At 37.2% G+C, this 11,498-nt stretch overlaps 1 protein-coding gene across 1 annotated transcript; it reads left to right on the top strand.

The window, feature by feature from the left end:
• The first annotated feature begins 3,387 nt into the window (after nucleotides 1-3,387).
• LOC141614580 (uncharacterized) lies at nucleotides 3,388-3,966 on the top strand. Its single transcript, XM_074433328.1, has one exon. It carries the CDS (start codon nucleotides 3,388-3,390, stop codon nucleotides 3,964-3,966), a length of 579 nt encoding a protein of 192 aa, XP_074289429.1.
• Nucleotides 3,967-11,498: the final 7,532 nt, after the last annotated feature.

Raw genomic sequence — 11,498 nt, 5'->3', positions numbered from 1 at the left:
ATTTATAAATTCAAATTTTCATATACAAAATGACCTTAAAGCCAAAAATTCCACTCATGAATCAATAAATGACTAAAGTTACACTCATAAAGTAATAAAGTTACACTAAGAAATGATTGGCTAAGAATGGGACTTAGGGACTCAACCAAATTTGTGGACTTACTTGAACCTATCTCTATATATATATATATATATATATATATATATATATATATATATATATATATATATATATATATATATATATATATATATATATATATATATATATATATATATATATATATATATATATATATATATATTCAATTTACATCTTTGATTATTATCTTTAAATATATGTTTGAACATCATTTACAAAAGTTAAATTTTTTGAAATCACTCAAAAAGTTGTAATCTAATGAGTTCTTAATACTTCTCTTTTAATGAGATTGTATACCACCTAGTATATGAAATGCATTAAGAAATATAAACCCTTCCATTTATTCATATACTCATTTGTTCCGGCTATTTATTTACCTATTCTATTTAGGATGAAAAATCCATTTATTTACATTTTAATATCAAGTAAGTTATTTATGGGTTATTTGACCACACATTCACTATGTCTACTTATCATCTATTAAAAACCATCACAAATAGAAATAAAAACTGGTATTATATCCGTACTTTTGTAAGCAAGGTGTAAATTGATGCCCACTCTCAATGCATGGCTCGCAACAAAAAAAGGGCCTAATGCCAACTCTCAATGCATGGCTCGCAACGAAAAAAGGCCGAATTTGACATTTTGACAATTTGAATTTGTAGTCTAACCTCTATAGAAATACAAACGGGTATCCTTCAGTCAAATCCGTAACAATTTATAATTTTATTTTATTTGGTGACTAAACGGTTCGTATTATATTCGTATAATAACAATCCCAATTATAATACTAGTTATATCCTTGTTGACAACTCACCACTTACCAATTAAAACCTGTAAAAGATAAAAGAAGGTAAAATAAGAATCGAAAAAGATGTAGTTGACAATATTTCAATATATATTGGAAGGAAAGGAGTATTGATATTGTTTCAGTCCTGACAATTATCACAATGATAGATTAATTACTTAAATCCTAAATAGTATACTCCCCCAAGTCCAATCTCTAATTTAACGATGAATATTACGATAGTGTTGTTCATCTTCTGTAGTAGTCTTCACATCCTGCCGAAAAAAATATAAAATCAGATCACTATAACTTAATTATTCAATTGATAATGTAATTAACACATTGAATTGTTGATCAACAAAGAGTATCAAAAGAGAATTTATGGAAACAAAATTTGTGGATACATGAAGGACAACAATACCGACGACGATGTTAATTAGGTACCATCTCGACATCTCTGAATTGAACAACCACAATCTCCGCACAATTCCGATTGCACCTGAAATTTTATTGCAAACAATAATATTATAGATCGATAATTATATCTTTGTTACATGCTTCTTACAAAAAGCATTTAATATATAAACAGCCAATGTTTGCGCTACGAAGTTTGTTTAACATGCAAATATGCAATCATAAGGAATTAGAGAAGCAAGAAATCAAAGAGTTAAATTATGAATTTGATTAGTCATGCATGTATATATACACAAAATCTCATTGAAGACCCCGTCTATTTCCGTCTAGAGCATCCTAGGGTTTCCTTGTCTATTCTCTTCATAGATCTCTCCTTTTTTCTCGAGGCTCATCTCACGATTTCGATCGTGAGATTGTTTTTTCTGTTTTGCTTTCTTTGTTTGCGTTTGTTTTCTCTATGCAGGGTCAGTTGAATAGGATAACGCGAGGCTTTCATCGAGATGGGAAAGAACCGGTTGAGGAGGGGGTAGAAGTGCGATGACGGCGTTCGAATGGAAGGAAGAGGTTGATGAGAATTCGGAGAAGGGACGGTTACTTCTTGTAGGGAAGATATGGGCTTCCAAATCCATTAATGTAAAGGCTGCGATCGAATCGATGACCAAACTGTGGAACCCGTCTAAACCGATGATAGGGAATGTAATCGATGCCAAGGAGAAGCTTTTTGTGTTTCGTTTTGGCGATGAGTGTGATAAGGCTAGGGTTTTGGAGGGGCAACCATGGCATTTCGACAAATTTCTATGGTGCTTCAACGAACCAAATATTGAAGGTAAACTTACTGATGTTCCATTATTTCATTTCCCGATATGGACGCGTGTTTACGATCTGCCTATCTTGGGTCGATCGAGCGAGACGAATTTAAAGAAGATAGGAGCGAGTTTAGGGACTTTTATTACTGCGGAGAAGGGCCCCAATACAGAGCTTGATAGGGCTATAAGAATCCGAGTTCTACACGATGTTCGTAATCCCTTACAAAATAGTGTGCCGATTAAAATGAAGGGGGGGGGGGGGGGAAGGTTCGCAATTTGACGTCAAATATGAACGGTTACCCCTATATTGCTATGGTTGTGGGCATCTAGGGCATGGCGAAAAAGATTGTGATGACGGACCGTATGAGGATAGTGAGTTGAAATTTGGGGACTGACTTAGAGCATCGCCATGGAAGGTCACTAAAACCATACCAGATTCGTCAGGAAGAGCTCGCAAGGATTTAAATGCTGCGTTTGAGGCTGAGGAGCGCGGAAACTCTGAAAACGACATTGCAAAAATGATAGATAAATTACAAGCTATTGCTATTGACTTAAAACTGAAGAAATCAGGTGCGAAGGCTGAGGTGAAACAGCGGGAGGAAAGGGGAGAGAGTGGAAGAGCTGATGAGGGCACGCTGGAGATTACTGTGTTAGGGGAGGAATGCACTGATGAGGGGCAACAAATGCAGGGGATGGCAGGGGAAATATCAGGGAAGGGGGAGGGTTGTTTGGTGAAGGGAAACGAGAGGATGGATAGGGGAGAGATGGTGTCTGATGGAGGAGGGTGCGTGGAGGCGGGATTTACCAGGAGTGAGACTTTGGGCGTGGGTATGCAGGAGGGGGGACATAAGGGGTATAACGGACCTAAGAAATGGACACGAATACAGAGGGAGGTAGTGAGGGGGGGAAGGGGAAGTGAGGGTTCAGGAAGGAGGGAAGAGAAGCCGAGATGAAGATTTGGTGGGCACTGGCGGCAAAAAACAAAAACAATACAAAGACGGGGACGTCTTAATATCTGAGGCGGAGGTTGAGGGAGCTCAACCCCGCTGGGCCCAATGAATCTTCTAAGCCTTAATTGTCGAGGATTGGGCAACCTCGACGCTGTAAATAAGCTTCGTGCCCTGGTTCGGAGGGAAGCTCCGGCTATGTTGTTTCTGTGTGAGACGAAGCTTTGTGGACGGGATATGAGAAAGGTGAAGGATAAATTGGAGGGGTAATTTGGTATTGAAGTAGATAGCATGGGGAGATCGGGTGGTCTTGCTTTTATGTGGAAGAAGGAGCTCGACTGTACTATGAAGTCGGCATCGGTACATCATATCGATATTGTGGTTCGTGAGGGGGAAAGGGAGTGGAGGGTCACGGGGTTCTATGGGTGGCCTGCGGTGGGAGATAGACATCTATCGTGGGAGTTACTTCGCCTTCTCAATGGGCAATCGGACCTACCATGGGTGTGTATTGGAGACTTTAATGAGATTCTTTTTTCTACCGAGATGAAGGGCGGCAGTAGAGCACAATGGCAAATGAACAACTTTCAAGCTGCTGTTGATGACTGTGGATTGCGGGACATCGGCTGGGAGGGCTATCAGTTTACTTGGGACAATGGTCAGGCGGGAGAAGCTAACCGGCAATGTATGTTAGATAGGGCAATGTGCACAACTTCTTGGCTGGATATCTTCCCTTATGCAAAGATTGTGCACCTGGAACGGGAGTGGTCTGATCATGCTCCAATTAAACTTGTTTTCGATAAAAGAGTGACGGGGGTCGAAGCTAAGAGAGGTTTTAAATTCGAACAGGCTTGGTTGGGGGAGGAGGGGTGATAAGTGCATATTTTATACATTTTAACCCCTTATATTAGTTTGATTTTATATATCATTTAGCACTTATCAAAGTGTTTTTAAGCTAATATTGTGTTTCTAGTGCAATTGTGTGTTCAAGTGTGTTTTGTAGGAAAATGAGCTAAAGTACTATAAAATGTGCTAACACTAGAAGCAAGGCTAATTATAAGAGCAAGATTGGACTAAGTGTTGGAAGTGCATGAATTTTGCATGAAAAAAGTGTTGGATCAAAATGAAAATGCAAGCAAAGTCAATATGCAAGTCAAGCCCAAATTCAAAGTCCAAATTATGGTGGAAAATATTGGATGCTAAGAAAAGTTTTGGATGCTAATATCACATTTAACCATGTGATTAAAGAGGCATTAAGAATTTGCATGGGATTCCTTTTGGCAATTACTCAAGAATTGAAGGAAAATTAAGAGTGTGTTTAGGATGACATTTTGGGATTCCTCTACAAAGTTTACTCCCTTGTTTCCTATATAAGAGATGCTAATCTCACACACTACACACCATCTTTCTACACACTTTTACATAGAAATTCTCTCTAAATTTAGTAGTTAGTTTAGATTAGCTCTTAGTTTAGATTTAATTTATGTTATTTACATTTCCTATTTACATTACAAGTTATAAAACAATTTACATTTACAAGTTATTTATATTACAAGTATTGTTCTTTATTTCCATTTCCATTTCCAATAAGGTAATTTCTTATTCATATTTTCATTATGTTTTCCATTTTATTTATCATTAGTTTAATTTATATTTCCACCATGTTAGAGTAGTTACATTTGTCTAAGGAGTAAGGGAAACCATGCATGACTAAGTAAATTATAAATGTTAAAATGAGGCTAAGTTAAATTGATAAATTGTTTCTATCACATGTTTGCATCGTCACGTTTAATCTATGTTTAAAGGCCTTATTCATTGATTAAGTTTGTTCATTCATTCTAAAAGTCGAGAGGCACATAATTGAATTAGACAAAGCATGTGTAGTAGGACGACCTAGTCATGGACGAGAGTTTCTCTAAGACCCGGTCTATGGTTGACACTAATATCGTAAGGTGGGTGTCTTTAAGCCTAAACATTTATCGTAAAATCAACTTCCTAACTTGACATGAGCATTTACATAATTAGCATGTGTGACCCGACCTTCCTAGACATTTTCTTTATTATTGTCTTATCATTACATCACTTCAACCCAATCAATAAATCGATAATCTACCAAGGTAAAATTCAATCCATAACAATTAATTAATAACTCCCGTCTCTTTGTGGTTCAACCCCTACGTACTACATTAATTTGTGTCTAGGGTATAAATATTATCTTTGCATAGGTGTGCGATAGCCTATCAAATTTTGGCGCCGTTGCCGGGGAGACGGTTTTGTTTGCTAATTAGTTGTTGAATTTTATCTTATTTTATTTTGTCTCAAGGAACACTTGTTCCTTGGGATCTTCTCACGGTTTCTTTGTAGTTTTAGTGCCTATTTTTGTAGGTGATAAAGCTATTGGCCTTTCATAATGAATTACGAATTCGTCCCACAACTCAAAGATGAGCCTTTTCATGACTATCTTGCCCGATTCAACCATTTTTGCGATAGTCTCCTCTCTCTTGGACATGTCCTTGATGGGGATTACATGGTTCAATTCGCTCTTAATGACATGAATTTTGAGAACCGAGAAATAGCTCTAAATTTGAGTAATGGGAGTGTCTACTACATGATGGGGTTAGAACTTTGGAATTTCTTTGATTTCATGGCTAGCCAAAGTCAATTGCGGGAGGTATCACGCCAATTTCATTATTGGCGTATCGAAGAGGAGCTTAAAGTGTTACAGGCTTGTTTGGAAAAAAATTCTCAAGAGAAACCGAGACCACATGAGCCTATCTTTTCTCATTTTGCCTTTTTACCTCCCCAATGTGAGTCTTTTAAACCTAATGATTTTGAATTATTAGATGACGATGATGATAGTCCGACTTTTTCTTCTAAAAGTCCCCCTAATGTCATTCCAATTGATAATTTAGAGACTCATGTTGATGACATTGTCCTTGTAGTAGATAACACACTCACCATGGACGATGTTGGGCCCGAATGTAATGAAAAGGATGAGGTTTTACACGAGACCTTAGACCCCTTTGAAAATCCTTTCGTAGAGGATGTGGTTGACCTTTTTAAGGTTGATGAAGGACTTAGTGATGCTAATATAATGGTTAAGTGGGATGAACCCCCCATTTTTGACGAGTCCTACCACTTAGAGTTTTCATACCACCGATTTGAGACCGATTATAATTATAATTTGTGCACTAACGATTATTTTTATGGTCTAAGCATGATGCTCCTTTTCTTGCTAACGAGTGGAGTACGGTGGTTCTATTTGAAATTATTCATGGGCAATTTGATAAGATTAATCCTTTCTTGCCTTTGATCTTTCATACTTATATCTTATCATTGCTTACATATGCTTATGTATTGCTCATGCACAGGTATATGATTTACTTCTAAGGGCATTGACGTGCTTTTTAGAGGACGATGGAGGATCCATTAGAAAAAAATAGTTTGTTTTTATTTCACTTTTTACGCAATTTCATGTTTTATTAGAATTAGGAATAAATATTAGACTAATTAGCTATTTTGAGTTGTGATTTGTAGGTGTTTGAAGAGGAGAAGAGGCGTTTTGAAGGATAGCATACTACCCCATGTTGTAACCCCGTTCGGGGTCGTAACATTACGTTTTTTTTTTCAAAAAAAAAAAAAAAAAAAAAAAATTTAAAAAGAAAAAAAAAAGTCAACGGTCAACCCCGATCGGGGTTGACCACCCCGATCGGGGTCGTGACTTTCTTCCTTTTTGCGCGTTTTAATAAAATACGGGATATGCTAAATCTTTTCTATATGCTTCAAAAGCAGAAGACGGTACTCCTTCTCTCCATTTTTCTTCATTTCCCAATCAAATCACCTCCGAAAACCTCTATTAGCATCAAGGACAAAGTACCCACCGGAATTTTGACCCATTTTTTTGATGAGATGCTAAATGGAGGAATTTCCCAATGTTTATGCTAGCTTGGGGGAGGCTCGTTAGTCTAGTAAGTTTTCTTTGTTTTGCACTTTAGTTTATTTCTCGCAACCCATTAAATATGACCTCTTATCGTTCTTGTTTATGTGCTTTGAACCATTTTTGTGGTTTAGTTGAGTAATTTAATTGTTGGCACATTGAGGACAATGTTATGTTTAGCTTGGGGGGAGATTGCATTTGCACATTAGTTAGTTTGCATTTAGTTAGTATAGATTTAGTGAGAATTTTTGAAAAATTTGTGTGAATTTTTCCTTCTAATTCTTTACTTGTCCTACTTACGCTCTCTTGTTTGTCCCATTTTTTGCTTGATAACTCTTGATTCGCTACTTTTGACGGGATATAGCATGCATGGGGATGTCTTGACATAGTAGGTGGAAGATGGATTTTGGACCAAGTAAGCTTGATCTTGACTTTTGGCAAGCCACAAAATGGTAAGGTAGAGCCTTCTTTAGACCAATGCATCCATATCCGGTCTCTCTTAGGTGAGTGTAGGTCTCCTTATGTTGTGTGTTACATCAAAACGCACAAGTATGGTCTTTATTTCATCTCTTGTTAAGCATGCATTCATTTGTTAAAGCATTTTGGAGCCATTCACATGATAAATTTAGCCTTTTTGACCCCTTCACAAAATTTATCCCTAGCTACATCATTGAAATTGCCTACCCTTATTGAGCTAGTAGCTTTGTTTGTCCTTGTTTGGGTGCTCAATTGGGATTTGTTTTAAAGTTTGGACAATCATGTGAGCTTGGTCTTAATGCTCAAGAAAGAAAAGAAGAAAAAGTGATGATGAATTGAAATGCAAAAAATCAAGAAGGAAAAAAAAAAGTTGAGAAAATGAAAAACAAAAAAAAAGCATGAAAGAAAATGAAAAAAAAAAAGTATGAATTAAAAAAGAAAAAAGAGAAGAAGAAGTTGATGTGAGAAATTCTCATACATTATTCATATATTTTGGAGAGTTTACTTATGATTAAATTGCAAATTGGGTTGTAATTGGGATTGAGCACCTTTACATTTTGGTAGTTGCTAGCTTGACTTAGCTCCACATTACCATAACTCATTTGTTCCCCTTTCTTGCCCATGTTTATTTACCTTCTTCTTACCCTTGGCTTCTTTACATGCTTGCATTTGATTGTTTTGTTTTAGAGTTTTGAATTGATTACCATAATAGATTGCGGGCACACTCTCATGAGTCGAGGATTGTTGAGTGATTAATCACAAAATGTCCTTTTACACAAAATTGAGTTATGAGTGGATCGTGAGAGTCCGAAAGTCAAAAGATCATGCAAGAGCCGAAAAGTTTACTTGAAGTCATCCACGCTACGCCGCCATGTAAATCTCATCCATGATTTTGCTTATCCTTATGCCCATGTGTTTTCGGGATTTGAATCAATTGCTTGTTAGCTGCTTGGGATTTGCAATGTTGGGATGATCTTGCTTGAGGACAAGCAAGGATTTAGCTTGGGGGAGTTTGATAAGTGCATATTTTATACATTTTAACCCCTTATATTAGTTTGATTTTATATATCATTTAGCACTTATCAAAGTGTTTTTAAGCTAATATTGTGTTTCTAGTGCAATTGTGTGTTCAAGTGTGTTTTGTAGGAAAATGAGCTAAAGTACTATAAAATGTGCTAACACTAGAAGCAAGGCTAAGTATAAGAGCAAGATTGGACTAAGTGTTGGAAGTGCATGAATTTTGCATGAAAAAAGTGTCGGATCAAAATGAAAATGCAAGCAAAGTCAATATGCAAGTCATGCCCAAATTCAAAGTCCAAATTATGGTGGAAAATATTGGATGCTAAGAAAAGTTTTGGATGCTAATATCACATTTAACCATGTGATTAAAGAGACATTAAGAATTTGCATGGGATTCCTTTTGGCAATTACTCAAGAATTGAAGGAAAATTAAGAGTGTGTTTAGGATGACATTTTGGGATTCCTCTACAAAGTTTACTCCCTTATTTCCTATATAAGAGATGCTAATCTCACACACTACACACCATCTTTCTACACACTTTTACATAGAAATTCTCTCTAAATTTAGTAGTTAGTTTAGGTTAGCTCTTAGTTTAGATTTAATTTATGTTATTTACATTTCCTATTTACATTACAAGTTATAAAACAATTTACATTTACAAGTTATTTATATTACAAGTATTGTTCTTTATTTCCATTTCCATTTCCAATAAGGTAATTTCTTATTCATATTTTCATTATGTTTTCCATTTTATTTATCATTAGTTTAATTTATATTTCCACCATGTTAGAGTAGTTACATTTGTCTAAGGAGTAAGGGAAACCATGCATGACTAAGTAAATTGTAAATGTTAAAATGAGGCTAAGTTAAATTGATAAATTGTTTCTATCACATGTTTGCATCGTCACGTTTAATCTATGTTTAAAGGCCTTATTCATTGATTAAGTTTGTTCATTCATTCTAAAAGTCGAGAGGCACAAAATTGAATTAGACAAAGCATGTGTAGTAGGACGACCTAGTCATGGAGGAGAGTTTCTCTAGGACCCGGTCTATGGTTGACACTAATATCGTAAGGTGGGTGTCTTTAAGCCTAAACATTTATCGTAAAATCAACTTCCTAACTTGACATGAGCATTTACATAATTAGCATGTGTGACCCGACCTTCCTAGACATTTTCTTTATTATTGTCTAATTATCATTACATCACTTCAACCCAATCAATAAATCGATAATCTACCAAGGTAAAATTCAATCCATAACAATTAATTAATAACTCCCGTCTCTTTGTGGTTCGACCCCTACGTACTACATTAATTTGTGTCTAGGGTATAAATATTATATTTGCATAGGTGTGCGATAGCCTATCAAGGGGTGCGAGGAGGCTGTTTGGCGTGGGATGAGCAAGGGTGGAGGAGGTCTTGGTGAGGTTCTGAAAAATTGTGCTCGGGAACTACAGGCATGGAAAAAGAATGGCATTCGAAAAATAAGCTACCTGGTGGAACGAAAAAGTAAACAGCTGAGCCGTCTAAATGGAGGGGACCGAACTGAGTAAGAAGTGCGGAAGAGAAAAAAATTGGTTGCTGAAATAGCTAATCTTCGAAGGCAAGAAGAACAGTACTGGAGACAACGCTCGAGAGCTCTTTGGTTGTAAGAAGGGGATCGTAATACAAAATTTTTTCATGCTAGAGCCGGGGAGAGGAAGAGGAAGAACCACATAGGTATGCTTGTTGATGAGGGTGGGGTGCAACGTATAGGAAATGAGGCGATTGTTGGGGTCGCTAATAGTTATTTTCGAGAGCTATTTACATCCTCGCAGCCTTCTAATTTTGATGAGGTTTTGGTGGGAATGGATAACTGGGTTTTGGATCGTATGAACTTGATTTTGAGGGCTGAGTACCGAGAAGAAGAAGTGATAGAAGCTCTTAATCAGATGCATCCCCTTAAAGCGCCGGGCCCTGACGGTATGAATGGATTATTTTTTCAGTCTTTCTGGCATTTAATTGGTAAAGATGTGGTGGGTACAGTGCTTGGAATTCTTCGTGGGGATTTGTCTCCGGATGATTTTAATAAGACGAACATTGTCTTAATTCCAAAAAAGAAGGCGCCGGATAAAATAAGGGATTTTCGACCGATCAGCCTGTGTAATGTGGTGTATAAGCTGGTCTCAAAGGTCTTGGCGAATAGATTGAAAATTTTTCTTCCTGAGATTGTGTCCGAAAACCAAAGTGCGTTTACACCTGGCCGCCTAATTACAGACAATGTTTTAGTCGCTTTTGAGATGTTTCACCACCTGAAAAATTCGCGGCATCTTGATGGGTTCATGGCAATTAAATTGGATATGGAGAAAGCCAACGATAGAGTGGAATGGAATTTTTTGCGACGAGTCCTTGAGGTTATGAACTTCGATCAGGGATGGGTTAATCGAGTCATGGCTTGCGTGTCTTCGGTATCTTTTTCGGTGCTTATTAATGGGACTCCGTCTGAGGAGTTCAAACCGGGGAGAGGGCTAAGACAGGGAGATCCTTTATCGCCATATTTATTTATTTTATGTGCTGAGGCGTTTTCTGATTTGTTGAGGCGTGCTGTAGCTGAGGAGGCGTTACACGGTCTAAAAATTCCGCACAATGCCCCTGCTATTTCTCACTTATTTTTTGCGGACGATAGTATTCTATTTGTGAGAGCGACTGAAGGGGAAGCTAATACTGTGAACTCAATCCTGCGAAAATATGAAGCGGCTTCCGGGCAGCTAGTGAGTCTCGATAAGACAACGGTCTCTTTTAGTAAGGGTGTCCCTGGTCTGGTGCGAAACCGGATAGCTGATCGTTTGGGGGTTCGTGAAGTGGAGGTCCAAGAGCGCTACCTAGGCTTACCTACTGTTGTGGGGAGGTCTAAAAAAGTGCTTACTAATATTATTCGGGATAAGCTGTGTAAAAGACTACATGGTTGGCGTGGGAAAATATTGTCGAGGG

The sequence above is a fragment of the Silene latifolia genome, chromosome 11 (genome assembly GCF_048544455.1).
Source record: "Silene latifolia isolate original U9 population chromosome 11, ASM4854445v1, whole genome shotgun sequence".
Classification (NCBI taxonomy): domain Eukaryota; kingdom Viridiplantae; phylum Streptophyta; class Magnoliopsida; order Caryophyllales; family Caryophyllaceae; genus Silene; species Silene latifolia.
Note: the sequence above shows the minus strand (reverse complement) of the source record. Positions and strands in the feature narration are given on the sequence as shown.